General features: G+C 39.1%; 1 protein-coding gene across 16 annotated transcripts in view; it reads right to left on the minus strand.

Annotated features, from left to right (window-relative positions):
• The window catches only part of DPYD (dihydropyrimidine dehydrogenase), a 612292-nt gene that overhangs the window by 389128 nt on the left and 201780 nt on the right, over nucleotides 1-21384 (minus strand). For 15 of the 16 annotated variants that reach the window (XM_065555590.1, XM_065555591.1, XM_065555592.1 and 12 more), the window contains 2 exons: nucleotides 16174-16261; nucleotides 1454-1615 (listed from right to left, as the gene is read on the minus strand). In XM_065555590.1, the coding sequence (XP_065411662.1) occupies nucleotides 1454-1615; nucleotides 16174-16261 (250 nt within the window). Of the gene's footprint in view, nucleotides 1-1453; nucleotides 1616-15529; nucleotides 15594-16173; nucleotides 16262-21384 lie in introns of those variants that run through there. The other variant, XM_065555601.1, reaches the window with a different exon arrangement.

Raw genomic sequence — 21384 nt, forward strand, 5'->3', positions numbered from 1 at the left:
CAAGTCCTCTCTGATACCACTCTAGCAGGGCCAAACTTTGATTGGGTCAAAGTGTGTCTGTTGCTTTGGGAGCAGAGGAGAAAAGAGGTTCAAAACAGAATACAGAGGGGTCACAGAGGGATTCCAGAAATTCCATGACATATCTTAGCAGGAGCATGAAAGGAGATGTGCATATAGATCCTTTGGCCATAAACAGTGCAAAGGGGACATGAAGCCTATGAGCTGTACTAAAGGCCAAGCCTGTCCATGCAGATACACAATCAGATGCTCCCAGGGAGGGGGAATAAAGATTCTATCCTTTGACCTGTGGGTCAGCCTTTTTCCCAGGCTTTGTGGAGGGAACCAAAATTACACCCTCTATTTATAATATGGTCCATTAAATGGGTCATCATATATAAAAGATTGACTGATTCTGTAATCATGGGGTTAATTATAAAATATACAGGGTGTAAACATTATATAAGCACACATTTTATTCACATAGAGCCACACCCTTCTTTTTGCAGAGCCCAGGTATGCAGGTCTTGTACAAATGATCAGAAGAGATGGACTCCTCCTTATCACCTGAGACCATGAATTTGACACAGCTTCTCCATGGCCGCTACAGCAGCTCATAAGTTAGAGTAGCATCTGCCACCCTTTCCCTCCCTTTCAAGGGAAAATCTGGATAGTGGATCCATGCAATCACAAATCCACTAGCTGTGCCCCTCCCCTGGGTCCCTTATGGAGGCTCTCTGAAACTAAACACCTCTCCCCACTGCAAAGTAGAAGTGCACTACTTTTGCTGCCTGTTGGGCTCTATATGCCCCATGTGAAAGAGTTAGGGAGTGGCATAAGGAAATAGGATTTGGCCCTTAATAAGTTCATATATATGCAATGTAAAGTCATTCCAATACATAAATAAAACAAATAAATACATGTACGTACATACACATAGGATACTGAACTTAAAAACATAAATAAATAAAAAAATGTCTTAACCTAGCTTCTAACAGCACTTTAAATAATTTAAAAATGAAAAGTTTGTTAAATCCAATTCCCTCTCTCTATTAAAAATCTAAGAGTGTGGTGGTGTAATGAGTCAAACCACACTCCAGGACTTTCACTGTGCTATAGCAGTGTCCACATGGGATGTTACAGGGTGGCAAGCTGGTTTGCCGCACAGTAACCTGCTGCATAGACAAGCTCTAATTTTAAATTGTCTTCTTGATTACAACTAGTTCTCTCTATGTTCTTATGAAATAATTTATTGTGAAAAGCTATTTTCAATAGCTAAATTACTGAATGTGCTTCAAGGAAAGTACTAGTTATTTTAATCCATTATATTTTTACTTTAGCAATACAGCATATTCCAACATGTTTGATTTAATGAAATCACCAATAAGAAATTTAATCATTAAAAAATTCTTTGGTTCATATGTAAAAATACCAGCCATCTGTATGTCTTACATACCTCAGTAGCAAACTGCTGCAATCCACCAATATTAATTGGTCCCTCCTCTGTAGCATATAAATTGCATCCACCTACACAAAGATCTGAGGTTGGACAAACCATTCCACATGTCAGACCCAGTGGGTTGTCAGAAAGAATCATTTTGGCAGCTCCATAATAGTTCTGCATGAAGAAAACAAAATCAACAATAATGCCACATAACAGGGAAGCAGAGATTCAAGAGAGGAAATCCAAAATGTTGTTCCTTTTATGTGGCTAGTAGAATAACACTGTACCTTTGATAAAATTTAAAGACACAAATTTGTCACATATGTGTATTACCAAGCATGGCTGAAAAGGCATTGGGGACAAATTCAGAATGTATCTCACTGTATGGCAGGCCAAGAATCTTTCAATTATTTCTTTTTTTATTATCAAAATATTCTAATTTGTTTTATGTTGATTTTCAGTTATTTTTGTAGGGTTGTGTAGTGGATTTACAGTTTTATTTTAAACATAACATGTTGTGTGTATTACACTCCAGGAAGTGCTCTCTCCATTCCTAAGTCAATTATGCAGCTGGTGAACAGACACTATGTAACTGTAGCCCCAAGTTCTTTCTCCATTCACTCACTTCCTAATAAAAAACAACAACAACAACTATCAAGAAGAGCCCAGGAAACATTTGGGTGCCAGAGGTTTCCCTAAAGACCACCACTGATCATGGGAAGATAAAAGTCACACCTATGCAGGGGACCAGCATCAGGCTCATGCACTAATTAAGAGGTCTGGAGGGCTTGTGCTAGCAAATGCAGATGGAAGTGAGCGCCATTCCAACCCTCTCCCAAACTACGAACAACTGCAAGAAGAAAGGTCTTGTTTTCCATTCCCTCTAGCCACCTCTTCCACATCTCATTCTCCAGTAACTTTTTAATGAACATTGTTTTCAGAGCTGGTCTATCACTACACTGGTCTGTGCCAGGGAGTCATTTTCCCAACCAGGACGATAGCTGGCTCAGAAGAATCAGAAGCTGTAGAGCCAGTGGGAGGTGAAGAGGCCATTGACAGGTGCCCCTTCCCAGTGCAGAGCTGGAGAGTTTTATTTCCAACATTCACGTTTAGCAGGGTAATACACATGCATTGTGCATCTTCAAAGGGAACAATATCCCACACAGTGTGAGACTCAAGTAGTGAATATGCAGAACATTTTCAAGATTTGATTATGTAACAAAATATGGGTTAAAAGTCATATATGATTTGAAATGTTCTAATTGACCAAGAGGCACATTAAAGGACTGGGCATAATGTTCAGAGGCTCAACCAGATGATGCAGTCAGGAACAGTGAGTTCCCCTAGGGCTCCAATGTTGAAGAAACAATTTTGTAGAAGTAGCTGGGCCTTTCTTCTACATATTGCAGTGCCTATTCCACTGGCCATTCCATGATTACATAGATCACAAAGCCATGCATACATTGTCAAGGGGTTTGCTCCCAAATTACTACATCAATTGGAAGCTCTAGTCTTGGGCAAACAGGAAAAAATTGGTTAATTAAGCAAGTCATTTGTGAAGGGACTTCCTTCAGCGGTTTTGTCTGTGGTGACAGGTAAGTGAGATATTGGGCCTGACTCCCATTTATGTTGTCCACTTTTCACTGCTCTGGCAATGTAAAGGGGCCTAGAAGTGGCTGTTAATTAACCTGATTAAAAATGTAATTTACACCCACTTTATGGCTCCTTTATTCTGCCAGAGCAGTGTAACTGATCTTCAATGTAAGTGAGAATCCAGCACATTAAGTTCAATATTCAATATTGGCTAAAGGGACTGTTTCCTTTTTTCTCTGAAAAAGGACCACCCAGAGCTAAATTGTTGGGCATTTGTCTTCAGAATTCAAACAAGCTAGTTTCATTACTTTCACATTTTGGTTTTGCTTCACATTCTGCTGTGTTTCTTCATATGGGGGGGAGGGGGGACTGTTGTGCCCAGGACAGTTATCTTCGTTGATTTCAAGTTTAGTACAAGAGAAAGAATTAAAACCAAATGTAATTTCATCTAAGAAAGATAATTAAGGATTCATAAATCTTTGAAGCTTCATAATTAAAATTGGTGCATACAGATAATTAACATCCTCAGTTTATCATATTAACTAACTATTCCTCTTTAAGAATCATTTTTATCATAGGCTGGTACAATTTTCACAATATTTTCTTTTAAGACAGAATATATATATATAAAATATATGAAAAAGTTAAAACATTTTCACATTGTTTCAGTGACACCCTCCTTAGAAATCTCCATTATGTAATTTCAATCATGTTGATTGTTTGCTGTGTTATTGAATTATGATCTTGATTAAATTTAAGCTGAGGAACATTACTTATTGATTTGATATGCAGCCATTACATACCTTTATATATAGACTTTTACAATACAAGTACTGTGAGATATGCAACACACATCACAGTGCCAAGTAGTAAAACAATATGCACTGAATGTATAAAATGTTTTGTAGTGTTAACATTTTTAAGTGAATGTAGTGATCAATAAAAAGGCACCAAACTGACAAAGCTAGAGCTCAAAGTGTGCTACTTATTGAGAGAACAAGCATATCAAAAGCAGCAGCATTGCAAGCTTTCCACACAAATTCAACAACATGCCTCAACCTGGTGCTAAAGGGATCACCTCTAGAAGTGAAAGGGGAATTTAGGTTCAATGCTCACTCAGCCTCTCTACTTAGGCTGCCAAAAAGAAGCCAATTAGTGTCAATTCTACTGGTGGCAATTCTGTAATGTGGACATATGTCTATTCAGAAACAACATAGTATCAACATCATGGGCAGTACAGCTTAGTGGATATAGCCCTAGACCCGTATGCTATTCTCAGCTCTGTAACTAGCTACTGGGTGACCATGGGCAAACCACTTCTCTATGCCTCAGGTTTCCTCATGTTTGAAACAGGGATGATAAGGGCCTCCACTATAATGGAAGCTAGCTATTCTTTTATTAGTATAAGTCATTTTACAGGGTCTACTTAACAGGTATCAGATGGTAACTTTCAAGATGAAATCCTTGTCACCTTCCCAAGTGAGTTGCCCAAGCAACTTCAAACTTAGGATTTGCCCTCAGTCTGTTCTGAACTGTACTTGATTTGAACTGGTAATCTTAGTGAAAAGCTCTCATGTTCTATTACCCCAGTTTTGTAGTACAATAACATATTTAGATGTTTTCTGTGTTGTATTTAAGTATAATATGGAACAATATTTCTTTTAACAATATTTTTCTAAAATAATTACTATGTTTCAGATAAGCTAACATAGTTTTCAATCAGCCACTGAACCAAATCCTCAATTTCTGATCCTGTCCAAATTCACCCATCATGAGCAGCGAACTAGCCTATTTGGGAGAAGTTTATTGCGATGTTATACAGATCCTGCTGCTATAAGCTATGTGTTCAGGAGACCTATGACGTTTCTCATAATTGTGCATAACTGTCATTTGCTGAAACAGCAACTTTATTCCAGAAAGGAAATTTTAGGACAACACAAGGCAGGTTGTCCTAAGGAAGCATATAGTATTAGTAAAATACCTTTTAGAAATATGAAGAATTTAGAATTATAGATCGGAGGTAGGTGATTTGGAGTTTTCCACACACCTTTGCACTTGACTTACTAGTTATATTACTGCTTGCTTGTTGAAGACCAACTATGCTACTTTATAGGCACTCAAGTTACTAATTATCAACTACAAACACTTACTGTGGAAAAGAGTGGGAAGTCCTTACTACAACAGCTAAAATACTTTGCAACTCTGTGATGGTTTGTTTCTGTGTATTAATCCCTTCTTTTACTATACTGATTTCTCATGTAACACATGCCAGACATCATTAGAAAGAATGCATTTTTCTAAACTTTTACAAAAACTAATAAGGACAGGAAGTATAATCTAGTTTTATTATGCCGCTGAAAATTAAAGTAATGTTGTACTACAACAATAAGTCATTCTGCATATGGAAGAGACAAATTAACAAATAATAAATAAGAATACTTTGCACTTATATGACACCATCCATCCTTGGGGATCCTTAAACACTTGCCAGTTTTAACTCAGATAGTTACCTCAGTATCTTAGTCTTCTCTGATACTTCTTATGTAAGGAAAGTACTTCTAATATTGAAAATACTGACATTATATAATTCAAACACTTATTTCGCACTTATTCCAATTCTCAATTAAGTTAATGGGCTTCTTAATCATATTCATATAACACAACCATAACAGTTATTTTACAGAGCCCAAGGATGTGCTGGATCCCTCACAGAAGAGGTAAGGTGATCTGACCCCTACCCAGAGGAGTTTATGAACTAATATCAGACATGATGCACCAAGGGGTAGCTAGACAGTGCAACTGGAGGGAGGATGACTCAGCAAAGGCTATTGCACAACCTAAAACAACAATAATTTAGAATTAAAATAGTTTGGGATATTTTTAAATACATATAAATAAATAAGCAAATGACTCAGTTGGCTAATTCTTGTAGACGTCAAGGAGGAAGCAGATTGAGAACTAGAATGCTTTGGAGATTGTTTTATTTAAATGGAATAAATGCACCCTCATGCCTTGATGCATAAAATATCTTTTTTTCCTAGGCACTTCCACAGAAAGAAATTAATCTAACTGGATAGGATGTTTTTTGGTTTCCTTCATCAAAATGCCAATAAATACACATTGGTAAGGGAGAGAACAGAAACAAGCCTTAAACAGACATCAATAATCAGTGGAAAGCAGGCAGAGGAGGATCTCCACATGTATCACTTAGAAGTATTACATAATTTGCATGCAAATGAGACCTTTTTTTTTACTTGAGAAAACCTATTAAAACATGTAGGATCAATACTGTGCGATGAAAAGAAATTACATTTATTATCAGGAAATGCTTACAGCATCTATTCATTCATCTAATTTAAGCACACTTCATATAAACTTCACATAGATCATGACTTTCTGATATTGTAGTTTTCTCAAATACAACAAAGTGACTGCAGGACTGTGTTCTGTATAAAAAGAATGAAAGCGCTGGCTTAGCCAGGAGGTGGAGATGGGATGGAGTGAAAGCAGAAAGGTAGGAAGAGGAGTAGGAGGGGAAGGCAGAGAATAAAACAGTGTTCACTTCTTTTTTTGACTCTTGGTGAAATGTTTAAAAATGGACACAATTACAAAACAAATTTTCCAAGAAAATTACTTTCACCTCCCATCCACTGTTATCTATGTTTTCTTAAGTTTTTACAAAAATCAAAATGTGTTGGGTCAAATTTGTTGTTTAAAATGACATAAGGAACAACAACTGAAAAACGTATATTGATACAGAAAATAGGTATCAACAACCCAACGCATTTATATCTATGCACATCAGTTCAAATTTGAATAAACTCACCCCCCCATTATTTCAAAGCATAATGAACAAAACAGAAGAGTGAGTTATCAAATATCACATATATTCTATATTACAATGCTGCTGATATTTAATCAATCCAGAAAACTTTCACATCATTTGACTTATGTCATCATAACAGGACTGTAATTTCACACAGTGTCACTATCTTTTTATAAAAAAGAGGGAAAGGAATATCTTGTACTGTCATTTTGTTCTTTGTAGTCTAGAATGTGAGAGATTCCTTAATTGACATAGTGTCATTGCAACAAGTCTATTCCACATAATTATACTATGGCAACTGAAACCAGCTGTCAGCCATTCCATTACACTAACTACAAATAGACATCTCAAGAAAAGTCACTGTTTCAAGTACATCAATTTAACACCATTACTATTTTTCTTTTAAATGTTTTTTGTACTTAGTGACTTGAAATATGTAGAGATTAAGAAAGAAAACTGAATAAAACTGTACTTTCAAAAACATGGAGCCTCATGAATGTTTTTTAAAAACTGTAATTTTTATTTGTTTGCAATTCTTACCAATCTTACAGCCTTTTACAATCTAGTAATTGTAATAACAGTATCACAATTATACTATTTTGCATCTGAATTCTGATTCATGATTTTATAAGACATTCCCAATGAGATGTAGATGTCCCTTATTGTGTTATCCAAAGTACCTCTGGAGTGGGGGAAGAATTATTCTATTCTCTCCCTTCCTCTCACTTCTCTCAATCCTGTTTCTTTCTCTTCCCAATCTCCCTTCCAACCTCACATAGCCTCTCTCCCATTCACATTCTCTCTCCTTGTTCCCCCACTGTTTTCTGTCTCCCATTTGCCCTTATTATATTTGCACACTTATTTTCCCACACTTTCCATTTATAAGATCCTATCCCTAACATTTCCCCTCTCTTTTAACCCCCATCAGCCTCCTGCCGTATACATTCCCCCATTAACCCTCAGTCTTCCTCCCTACACCCCATATTACCCAATCTCTCTGTCTCTCCTATGCAATCTACATTTCCCTCATGCCCTCTAGTCTCTTCTTACCCCATACATTTCCCTGAACCTCTCACTTGCACACTACTTCCTTCTGCACCCTCTCTGGCTCCTCCAGCACTTCATTGGGCTCCCTCATGCTCACCACATTCCCTTACCTCTTCATAGTTTCCTGTCCAGCCTCTTATCCACAGAATACATCATTCCTGAGGGAAGCCAGGCTTCAGTTTTGCTAAAAATAATGGGAGCTGATAACCATCTTTGCTAAGGGAAGACTTACTTCTACATGGAAACACTGTTGGGAAATGATAGCCATGTTGAATCAGGGCAGTTTGGCTTCCGCCCCATTCAAATTAATGGAAGATGGAGGCTCTTTTGAATAAGGGGAAAATTGCAAGTTTGACAGCAGGAATCACAAAATCCTGGGAAACTAATAAAAACTACCAAATATCGTTAGACTTGAGATAAAATAATGAGAGTTAGCCAAACTGGGTGTTGTAGTGACAGACAAGTGTGACTTCAAGCAACTGTGCCCATTCAAGGAACTTTTTATAACATTAACAATTATATTTCTGCATCACTGATCTATGATGCCTGACCCAGTCACTCCTGTAAGTATCACTGAGAAAGGGATACCGCCCTCTACTCCAGGTATATGTTAACATAGCAACAGTTATGTGGAGCCCATACCTGCTCCCTGGCTCAGACTTTTATACTGCTTGCTTTCTTCTAAGAGCTACTTAGCTGGTAAGCTAATGATCTCATTAGCACATCACGCTCCCTACAGGTGCAAGTAATCCCTTGTACCTTCCCAAAATACAAACTACCTAAGTCCCTTCTACTCTAACTACACCCTGTGTCCTTTTACTGGGTTCTCACTCACCAGGGTGCTGGCTTCCAAAGGACTCCATTGATAGGATCCAGTCAAGTCAGTATCCACTGACTCCTATGGCTAATGCCGCTCACAGGAATCTATAGCACCAGCACAGTCTTATCAGAACAACTGGTAGATACTGAAGGTGCCAGACAATGAGACACACAGAGACTGTCTCACTGCACAGGCAGGTAGACTACACAATTGTAGGACAGGATGGGAAGCAGGGTTGGGACACATCAACGAGTTGATTGTGACTCTGATTCCTGAGGCCCCAACAATGCCTAAAGTTGCTTCTGGGCAGCAATAAGATCCACCACTGCTATAGGGTCCTTTAATGAATCCTACCCCTTGGAGGACTGCTGTTGTGGAGCTCCATTTTGCCATGCCCTCTTCCCTGCCTCAACAAACTGGGACAGGGGCGATGGGGCAGAGACTCAGGGCACAAGCCTGCTGGCTGGCTCTAAAATCCTAACACCACTCTAGCAAGTGGGTAAGACACAAGAAAAAAAAATCCTTCTCCTATAGCTTGTAAGTACTTGTATCTTTGCAGATTAATAAAACATGACACCCTTAAGCTTCAGAACAAGTTTTTTTTATTGCAACAGCTAGATTTTAAACACCAGAGTTAAATATAAATGGCTTCCAAAAAGCAGCTTAGAAAGAATACTTGTTATCTTTTTTTTTTACATTAAAGTTTAAAAAAATAAACTAATATTCACAGTATGGTGAATCTAAAGTTGCATCTCACCTATTGAGAGATTCAATTGCAAACAACAGTCTGTAGGAAGGCTACTGAGTAATGCTGACTGGGAAGACACAATAGAATAGATTGTACCTTTGGAAAGTAGAGCTGTAATCCAGTTTGTATGAAAAGGAAGAATGGAAGTTTTGGTATAAACTCTACTGAATCACAGAAGCCTGACACAATACAGCACAAGTGACATCCTTTTCTCAAAGAGGCCCAAGGCTCATTGAGTCTAGCAATTCAATTACCCTCTCAACCCAGAAAGAACCCCCCCTCCTGAGTTGAGGTCTACTGGCAGAGCAACTTGGAACAGCCTACATTGTACGTGGCCTGTAAATATCTAAAAAGCCTCAGGCTTTAGAGAACAAGAATCCCTGACCTTTTATGATTGCTACAATCGTTTTTTTTCCCAACAAAACATACTACATAGAATGGAGTCCTTAAATAGCTGACAAAAGAATACATTTTCAGTAAGCCACTGTTTAAACAGTGTATGTTTATAATAAAACCAGTTTAAATGAATACCTGAGTGTCATACTACCAACTACTTAGTGAAAGAATATGGATCCAACGAAGGATAGGCAAACTGGTTTGTATAGTATGATTTAGGGCATGTCTACACTACAGCTGCTACAGCAGCAGAGGTACAGAGCTCCAGCTGTGCCGCCGTAGTGTGGATGCTGCCTGTATCAATGAAAGAGGTTTCCCATCAATGCAATCAGTCTACCTCTCTGAGAGGTGGTAGCTAGGTCAATACAAGAATCCTTCCATCAACCTAGCTGTGTCTAAACTAGGGGTTAGATTGGCCTAACTTCAGTGCTCAGGGCATGAAATTTTTCACAGCCCTGAGTGACATAACTAGGTCAATCTAATTTTTAAGTGTAGACCAGGCCTTTAAGTATGTTACATTTTAACTTAACAAAAAGATGGTTAAGGGGTGACGATTACAATTCACAAGTATCTACATGGGGAACAAATATTTAAAAATGGGCACTTCGATCTAGCAGAGAAAGGTATTACAAGATCGAAATAGGTATTACAAGATCCAATGGCTGAATGAAGCTAGACAAATTCAGTCTGAAAATAAGGCATACATTTTTAGCAGGGAGGGTAATTAATCACTGGAACAATTTACCAAGAGTCATGGTGAATTCTCCATCACTAACAATTTTTTAAATTGAGGTTGGATGTTTTTCTACAATATGTGCTCTAGAAATTATTTTGAGGAAGTTCTGTGGCCTGCGCTACAGAGGATGTCAAACTAGATGATTAAAACAGTCCCTTCTGGTCTTGGAATCCATGAAACATTCCTTCTCCCTGCACATCATCATTTTGATATTTAAGCCAGTCTGGAAATTCTCTTAGCTACAGTATTGTCTGCAAATATAACCTGCTCTGGAGCTTCCCCCAGGTGAGGGAGGAAGACTGTCCATTGGGTGAGGGCGAGGAAGTTGCTGCGCTAGAAGTGCTTAAGGGCCTTAGGAAGGTGAAATGGTGCAGGAACCTATTGGGGGGAGAACAGGAGTTTGTTGAGGGGTGAGAGAGGGATTTGATAAGGACAGGAGTAGATTGAGAAGGAGAAGGGGGACCTCAACAGGTCCAGCTAAGCATCCAGATTCTGGATTTCTTACTAAACACCCGAATCTTCCAAGCTTCAACCTTTCACTGGTCAAGAGAATATTTTGTCTAGACACCAACAGGAGTCTTCATGGGTAATCAGATTAAAATTATTAATAGTTGTTTATTTACAAGATGCAAATGACAGAAGATATTTCAAAGTAAAATATTTTTAATCAAAATGGTCTCTTTAAAAAATGATTTTTTAACAAAGCACTTATATTGTCAATTCACGTTTGTCAAAATGTGTTTTTCTTTAAAATCTTGTATCAATTTTTTTCAGTCAACAAAAAGTTTTGATGGCACTTTCAGTGATGATTTTAATCAAAGAAAAAAATCAATTGAAAATTCCGCAAAACAATTTGAGAAACCAAAAATTTAGTCTATTTCAAATTTTTCAAAATGAAAACAAATTTCAAATGTATTCACTAAAACTAGATTTTCTGCTTTTTAATCAGTTCTAAAAATGTCATATACATACTTGTAATTATGCACAAATCCACATAGACAGTAGTGACTTAGAGCAGGGGTTGGCAACTTTTGGCACGTGGCCCGTCAGGGCAATCCACTGGCGGGCCGTGAGACATTTTGTTTACGCTGACCGCCCGCAGTTCGCAGTGGCCATGGTTCGCCATTCCCAGCCAATGGGAGCTGTGGGAAGTGGCAGCCAGCACATCTTTGTGGCCCGCACCACTTGCCACAGCTCCCATTGGCCAGGAATCGTGAACCGCAGCCACTGGGACCTACGGGGGGCCATGCCTGCGGACAGTCAACGTAAGCAAACTGGCGGCCTGCCAGTGGATTACCCTGGTGGGCCGCATGCCGAACGTTATTCACCCCTGACCTAGAGGAAATGGCCTAGGACTAGAAGGGTGGAGAGATGGATTCTAACCTCAGCTGTACCTCTGTCCTTCTATGTGATCTTGAGCAAGTCATTTCACCTTTGTGTGCCTCTGTTTATCTCCCACCCTTTGCCTATCTTGTTTACTTAAGCTGTAAACTCTTTGAGGCAGGGACAATGTCTCTCTGTGTGTCTGTACAGTTCCTAGCACATTGGGGTCCTGATATAAATTGGGGCCTGTTAGTAATGTAATATGGGCTAGAAAATGATAGGAGATGTGGAGAATTGCATCTAACGGTTCTTGAGGAGTAGAGATTGTAGAGTGATGTGTGTCCTTAGGAAGCTGGTAGGAGCATGAACGGGGGGAGGTATAGGCATTGGTGGTGACTTGGGAGCAGGACGGAGAAGGGAGAATCTCTCTGGTCTCTTCTGCACAGCAACCATCGCTAAACATCACATATCAGTTTGTTTCATTTTGGGGGCTTTTTTTTAAAAAAAAAAAAAACTAATGTTCATTTTAATTTACAGTACACCTGTAACACTGAGATACTCACGCAACTGGGCAACTTTATATTTCCTCCACAGAGGCTAGGGTAAGAGAGTGCAACATAAGGCTGCATGTAGCTTATTCTGGGAACTGAGAACACTGAGGTGCAGAGCTGATTTTACAGATGCAGTAAATGACTATATATCTTTGTCCTAACATTCTGGCCAGCACAATGAGAAAAGTGTAACCACTTGATATTTTTTTAAGTCATCATTGTGCTGTGTTCAACAATACTGTCAGTCTTGTCACATTTTTCAGGCACCAGCACCAGGCAAAAAATATTGTTGAGCCCTTCTCTGCAAAAGTTACTGCTTCTGAAAAGAGACTGAGCGTCCTCTGGCACTTTTAAGACTAACAGAAGTATTGGGAGCATAAGCTTTCGTGGGTAAGAACCTCACTTCTTCAGATGTAAGTAATGGAAATCTCCAGAGGCAGGTATAAATCAGTATGGAGATAATGAGGTTAGTTTAATCAGGGAGGGTGAGGTGCTCTGCTAGCAGTTGAGGTGTGAACACCAAGGGAGGAGAAACTGCATGCCTAGTCTTTGTTTAATCCTGATCTGATGGTGTCAAATTTGCAAATGAACTGGAGCTCAGCAGTTTCTCTTTGGAGTCTGGTCCTGAAGTTTTTTTGCTGTAAGATGGCTACCTTTACATCTGCTATTGTGTGGCCAGGGAGGTTTTAGTGTTCTCCTACAGGTTTTTGTATATTACCATTCCTGATATCTGACTTGTGTCCATTTATCCTCTTGTGTAGTGACTGTCCAGTTTGGCCAATGTACACAGCAGAGGGGCATTGCTGGTATATGATGCCATATATAACATTGGTGGACGTGCAGGTGAATGAGCCGGTGATGTTGTAGCTGATCTGGTTAGGTCCTGTGATGGTGCTGCTGGTGAAGATATGTAGGCAGAGTTGGCATCGAGGTTTGTTGCATGAAAAAGGAGACTGTAGTTATAGGCATGGAGGGTCCCTAAGAGCCAGGCAAGTCATGCTATGATTGCAGGTTAGTAATTGCTGAGTAATTTGAGGTTTTAGATTTTCCCCTAAGAAACACTGAAGCTCTTTAGAGAATGGCTGTGATATGCCATTTTTTTTTTCTAAAGCAGAACTTCCTGATGAAGGAGCAACTGGTGTGAAGTTATTCACGCTGGGCCAACCACTGACTGACTAAGTGCCTACAGGTCACATGACAGCTTTGGGAGATGTGACATAAAACAATCACACAGAACTATGTGTTAAGGAAAGTACCCTATCTATATAGCCCATACACAACTGGTGTAATCCTGGCTCTATTTAGATCAGTAGGAGTCTTCCCACTGATTTCAACTGTGTCAGGATTTTACCCAAAAACCATTAAAATCAGACCTTTAATATTACCTCCACATACCTGTAGCAGGATGCGATCCCAGAACATATCCCCTCCACATGGCATTGCAGTCACCCTGCCTCAGTTTCCCCTCATCGGTGATGGTTCTCTGGGACTTCAGCATAGTTCAGTTGCTGAAGTGACCGAGATAATGAAAGTCCAAAGAAAAACACCACTCGCTTTAACCTCAGACCCATGCTGAGCAAAGCCCTTCTTCTGAGGGGTTGTCCTGTAGCACACCACAACCTTCAACTTTTCATCTTCCAGCCCTTCAGGGTTCTACTCAATCACTTCTTCCTCCCCTTAACAGCAGGGGTCTCTGTACATTCTCCCAGGGTAATCGCACCCAACCCTTTACAATGGGTTCCCTGCCACTGGAACCCTAGACAACTGGGCTATCTGCCCTGTAACTCAAAGCCTTATTCACTCTCTTTCCCTCCCAGCACCTCTTCTTATGTGTCTATGTACTCTCTCTGGAGAGTGTTTTCTCTCAGATCTTTCCTAGTCCCAATCCTGGGCTTAAACATCCTCTCCCTTGGGACAGAGTGACCACAACCCTCCTTCCTTGGGCTGTACTGTAATCCTAGCAGGCTTCTCTCAGCCCCCAGCTTTCCCTTGGAACAGGATAACCGAGCCCCCATTCCTGAAGCTGTGTTTCACTTCAGACAGACTTCCTCAAGCCTGGGATATCCATTTTACCTCTCAGCCCTTCCCTGCATGTCTCTAATAGCTCTCCCTTTGACTGAGCTCAGAGCAGGTCTCTGACTCACACCTGGTCCCCATTCCCAGTTAGGTTCTGCTAATTCTTCCTGAACACCAATTCTTAAAAGGGCTGTTGTCCTTGAAGGGGAGAAACCACCGTACTACAATGCTTCCATATTGAAATTTGCTCTAGGGTTTTAGGGTACTATAATGCAGTGGAAAGGGGAAGACCAGCAGATTCATTACTGCTTTGTATCTTCTCTGTTGAGGGCTTCTCTGTTTCACTATATTTCAAGGATCCATTAAGAAGTGATATGCCTCAAAGTAGAACAGTATCAGTGGAAACAGATACCTGGCATTCATAAAAATAAATGCAGCATTGACATAACAGATTATATAACAGAGCAGTCTATATGCAGATGCCGGACACAATGCCACAATAATTGTTAACCATGTTAACATGTAATTATATTATAAACGACATATGTCTTAATAACTCCTTTTGTCCCAATGTTTATTGTCAATATATAGAATTTACTGTGAGGGTTTCAGCTCATATAATACGCAATGTGTAATAAAAACAACTTGGCTGTTAACTCACCCACAATGTGGCTGCTACCTTACCCTCAATGTGTATACAAGATCCACTTTTCTCTCATTTTAACTATGTGGACTCCAGCACCGGCAGGATGTGTGTGAGAAACAGGTAGCAGGAGATAAGGCCAGCTGCTTCCGTAAACCTCTCACCCAAAACAGACTCAAGCCCTCCCAGTAGTCCCCAAACTTGGATGGAGTAACAGCAAATCAAGCTTCACTAAAAGACTTAAATGAATTTTTAAAAGGTAAGTGGTAACTAATATCTTTTCAGGATTAGAATGTCCCTCACAGCCTGATTAATACAGACAGATATTTTCATATTAGCTGTGCAGTCAGCTTCAACGTTTGTATTTTTGACTGTTAAAAGGTACTTACAGATCTGAAGGCAACAGAAAGTATTTTTTCTCCATTAACAGGATAGCATCTGGAAACACTCCACCTTATTAAAGTTGATTATATTTATTGTTGTAATAATTTATTAATATTATTGGGTTTTGTGAATAAAAAATGATAAAGCTTATTTACTTGAACCATAGTAATGAAAAACATTCATCCCTGAGATGAGCACCTGCATGCCATGTGTCAGCCCAAAACAAATTTTATTAAGAAAATTATAATCATTTCCTGAAAATATTTATTCTCTAATGGAAAAAAAATAATGTCTTGTAACTATAATGGCTCAGTCAGGTAACAATACAATGAATTTGTTACACTGAAGTGTTTTGTTTTGTCAATACTATTAATTGATTAAATCCATACAAAACAAATACCTGAAAGAAAAATAAATCTGCTGAAGAAACAGATTTACCGTACAGTCTGTGCATTTACAATATTGCCAAAGAACAATATCAGTAAGAATAATTAAAAATTAAGAAGAATCTGTTAAATTTGATCATACCTGTTCTAAACATTATTTTATTAGAGTCTACAAAGATAAGGATTGTAATTCAATTACCCAAAGAGAAATGCAAGCAACTGCTGTTCTTGCTTTTCATTTACTACTGTGAGTCTGCTTTTACCTTGTTTGCAATACTTGTGATAAATGACTTGATGTCTAGATTAGTTGGGCAGCTCTTCTGACAGGGGGCATCTGCACACTTTAAGCACCTAGGGAAAAAAATAATGAGTTAAGAAGACATACAGTACAAATACTGCCAATAGCATACGTTTTTTCATGTACAAATTGATAAGTCTATAAAATAATAATGCTTTACATTTCTATAGAGACTTCCATATAAGTATTTCAAAGTGCTTTGTAAACATTATTGAATTAACTCTCACAACAATATAGTGAGGTAAGTTTTATCATCCCCATTTTAAAGATGGGGATATTGAAGCACAGATATGTTAAACAAATAGCCTAAAGCCACACAAGAACTCTGATCTCTTTGGTTGGGTGTTTTAGCCAGAAGAGCAACCTTCTTCTATAACAAGCAGATCCTTAAAATCCACTATTCTGAATGTGCAATCTATCGCTATATTACATATACAAATATGTTAAAAGAATGTTAAGACTGAAAAGTTAAGCACTCAAAAGGTAGGAAATGCCACCATTTTAATTATCCATTGAACATTATTTGGGAGCCCTTGTGCCATACACAGTCTTCTTATAAAATCATACTATTTTTTCCATTGGACCTCTGCCTTGTTCAGTGCACAGGATGGATGATGCTCACTGAATGAGTAGCTATTTGATTTTTCTCTTTATTTGTATTCATTATTATTTTATTCTTCCTTATTCAATGCATGGGCACAGGCCTTATTTCCTAAATACCATTCAAACCCTGCTCTGAAGAGAATTATTAATTTCATCTTAGGACTTTCAATAGTATTCATCACTGTAGTATCTGCTTCACAAACAGTTAATATATCTTCACAATCTACATTTTTTTTTTCTAGACCTGGCTCTATAACAAATTCTTCTGTGATCTTAGGCAAGGTCTGTGTGCCTTAGTTTTTCCAACTGTAAAACAGATGAAATTCATTAATGAAGTTCTATAGGTATAATTGCGAGTATAATTTTGACAACTGAATAATCAGATATGTAGAGTTTTATGATATTTTATAGGAAAGATGATAAAAATAATTAATGATTTATATGGTTTACCCCGTTTCAGTCCCAAGGAAGAATGGCTGCTAAATATTGGGTCTCTTATTTTGTGCAATACAATTACTTTAATGAGTTAGTTTAAGATTTAGATAAAAGGACGAATTTTTACTTCTAAACTGTGGGTTTACAATCTGTGACTTCGGGAGTACAAATCAGCACTCCTATGGCAACTTGCACTGAAGTTGCCTGGAGTTTTGAACGCATATCTGAGGGCAGAACGGGAACTTTTTTCCCCCCCATGACAAATTATATTGTATAATAAAATACACAGACTTAAGTAGTAGTGATTAATGACCCATTCTTGCAAAGGCATCCATGTGGGCATAGAGGTCTAAGTTCACCTCCACAAGTCCTTTTACAGGATTGGACCCTAAAGAATAATCTAATTGATGCATGATTTTTTAAAAAAGCAAGCATCAGGTAAAGAGTTAAAATGATACCCTGTTAAAAGATTTTTATGAGGGTTTTTTTTTTGGCTTTACACTTTAGTGAAATATCATAGACCAAATGCCACACTACTCATAATCTCAGAATTCATTTAATTATTCTGGATACTTTTCAGCATAGTTATAAAAGATGTCTACATCAACTTACAGAAAATAGCAAAAAAATAAACATTTTTCAGGTCTAACATGGCTACTCGTACAGCATTCCCAAATCTCCCATTATTATTTAGTAATAAATATTACCATTATAGTACAACCACAAGGATTAGGGTCCCATTATGTTGGGTGTTGTACAAACATAGAAAGAGATCATCCTAGTCGTAAGGGGCTTACAGTCTAAAAACACAATGAGTTGCAGAGTCCAGGATAGGGATAAAACATATAAGCAAATGCATATAATGAATAATTGGTAAAGACTTGTTTGTTCATGTATTGGGGGTGTTTATGCATTTTGTTTGTTTGTTTGTTCGTTCATTGGTTTGTTCCAACTGGTCGTAAAGCAAGCGAGTAAGAAAAGGAAACAGTCACAGCTTGTCACCTATCTCACCATGATTAGCAGTCAGTATTTTGTGGACATCATTTCAGAGACGAGTTAACTGGGAATTTGGAGAAGGATGTGGTAATAGTTGTTTGGATTTTATAACAGAGTTTTTTTCCCATGCATTTGAGGAAGCACGAAAGAACAAGTGATCTTAGTACTCTAAGCAAACTTGATGGGAGCAAGGCTGCAGTATACAAGACCAGAAAAGAAGAAGTTGTAGTATCGAGATGTGACATGATGAGGGCTTGTCTGACAATTTTGGTTGTGTAGACAGAGAGGTGAGAACAAACTTCAGAATCATATGTAAGAAAAAAGCAGCCGTTCTTTTATATCTTTTCTCCACCACTGCCCCAACTCAAGACAGTTTTTAAAATGCAATAACTCTTTAGGCAAGTATGCGTGGACTACCCTTAAGACAAAGTATATTATATTAAAAATGAATAGAAAGGCCCCATGACAGGATAGCCAATGTATAGATTAATGGTTGTGTTTATTAAGTATCTTTACCAAATAATTTCTTTTATTATTATTATTGAGATGGTTCACAAACAACAGCTGTTGAAAACATCAGGTGTTAATGAGGCAGGGCAAAGCAAACCTGAATTATAGCTTTTTGGGGGGGGTAGGGGGTGCCATGAATATGCCAGTAGGCTCACTCTGATAATAATACCATCTTCCAGTTCTCTGAGTGCTCTGCAGACTAAAGTGCATCAGGCTGCCATTAATCCCACTTATCACACTGACAGCTCAGTAATTACACTACTGCTATAGTCAGGTACTGTAGTCCTAATAAAATATCAGCCACTGCACAGAATGCATGCTGGTGAGATGTTTTATTAAACTTGGGGGGTTGATCATCAAGTGACATTAGTGTTGACCTATTTTTCTATTTGACAATAAATTATCCTTTGACCATGCCATAATAGATATTATAGAGTGTTTTTACTGTACCAAACAGCAAAGGTACTGCATTCCAATGAGCTAGGCAAATGGCATAAATAAAATAGTAGAAATGCATGCCAGAATATCATTACCTAAATTGCTTTAAGTGACTGATTCTGTGAAAAATCAGAGACAGTACTGTACTTAGGGGACTATGCCAACATTTGCTGTAAACCTCAATACTACATATATTTTCCCTTATAAATTAATGGCAAAGATTACACTTTTGTTTTACCTTGCCCCTTTTGAAATTCCCCTTTCTGGCTCTCAGAATAGTGAAAGCCCCTTTTACTTTTCAAAGGTACTCTGTTATTATGTATTTGGTTTAAAATGGACTATAAGCAACAAACTCAGTAAATAAAAATTCTCCAATCCACTTGTCACAACTAATGCGTTTAAATGTATAACAATACATTCACATTTTAAAATAAACCAAAATGGGATTTATTTATTTATTTATCAGTGGTAATATCTGTCCTAGAGAAAACAAAAATTTAAACCCATATACATATTTATATTTAGGCATATCTAATCACACATGTAAATTAACATACTTACATCTTTGTAACAATGAAATACAACATACTCTTCCAGTTATCAATACATGTTAAACACTTTCTCCCCCATCTGTCCTTGGAATGACAATTAAATCATTGAGAAAGATATAAAAGTTCTATGATATTGTATAGTTTTAAAAGATGGGGGCTATTCACTATTCTGAGAGCCAGCTCAAGACCTATGCAGTGCTTAAGCACCACTAAAACCTTATTTTGAAACCTTATGTGGCGTTCCACACTGGAGTGAGTTTTACCCATGGTAACCTATATTTAAAACATTTCATAAGAAGGGACAAGGCCAGGAGCGGATTTACCATGAAACAAACCGTGCGGTGGCACGGAGCCTCCAATGACAGGGCTCCCGCAAAATGCAGGACAAATCTCATCTGACAACCTGCCTCTGAGTCCCGGCCAGCGGGGGGCGGGAGGTGGCACCGTGCGCTGCCCCCACCCTAGGCAGTGCATGGAGACCCGCTGCCCCTCTCCCTCCCAAGGGGCATGCAGAGATGTGCCAGCACACTAAGGTGGCTCCCTACCTGCTCTGCCTCCCTCCCTCCATGCCATGCCGCTCCCGGAAGTGGCCGGCATGTCCTTGCAACCCCTGGGGGGGGCGTGTCTCCGCATGCTGCCCCCACTCCAAGTGCTGACTCTGCAGCTCCCATTGGCCGGAAACTGCGGCGATGGTGCCTGCAGGCAGCGGCAGGCGGAGACCCCCTGCCCCTCCCCCCACCTAGAAGCCACTGCTGGAGGAGGTGTGTGCGCCAGTTGCTTTGGAGCCACGCTGCCCGAGGTAAGTGCCGACCCCCTGCCCCTCTCCCGCACCCCATCCCCGAGCCCCAACTTCCTCCCAGAGCTCGCACTCCTCACCCCCCCACACCCCAACCCCCTACCCCAGCCCAGAGCCCGCACCCAGCATTCAAACTCCCTCCCAGAGCCCGAATCCCGCACCCCCTCCTGCACCCCAACCCCCTGCCCTAATCAAGGTACCTCACTTTATTTTCACTTACTTCCCATTACTGTAATATAGGAGGAGGATGAAGAAAAAAATAATAAAAACAGGAGGGGAGATAAGAGAGAATGTTCTTTTTTTTGGCTGGGTCCGGAGGGAGGGCCCCGAAAAGAAGCTGCACACAGGGCCCCACTAACTCTAAATCCGCCACTGGCCAAGGCAGAAGACATGAAAATAGTCATTTGAAAAGTTGCAGTCCAAAAGAAAGTGAAGCAACTAACTCAGAGAGAAGAGAATGTATTGTATTGATACCATAGATATTATATAGAGAGAAAATTACACATTTGAAAAATGTACTCCAAAACCCCAATCATTAATCCCACCTTAGATAAGATTCCATTTGCATTCTCACTTTTGAAGTAGGCACAGGTATACTAATTGCCCTGTGTGAATAAAGCTAGGTATAAAACATCTATACCAATTAACCATTTTTGCAAAGTATTTACACAAGAGAATGCTCTGTTGTGTAGCTTTATTTAATGTTATAAGGTCATAGAAATGTAGGACTAGAAGGAACATTGAGAAGACATCAAGTCCAGCCCCCTGAGATGAGCCAGGATCAAGTAAACCTAGATTATCCCTGACAGGTGTTCATCCAACCTGTTCTTAAAAATCTTTGAGGATG

This window comes from Chrysemys picta, chromosome 8, assembly GCF_011386835.1.
Source record: "Chrysemys picta bellii isolate R12L10 chromosome 8, ASM1138683v2, whole genome shotgun sequence".
In the NCBI taxonomy this organism is placed as follows: domain Eukaryota; kingdom Metazoa; phylum Chordata; order Testudines; family Emydidae; genus Chrysemys; species Chrysemys picta.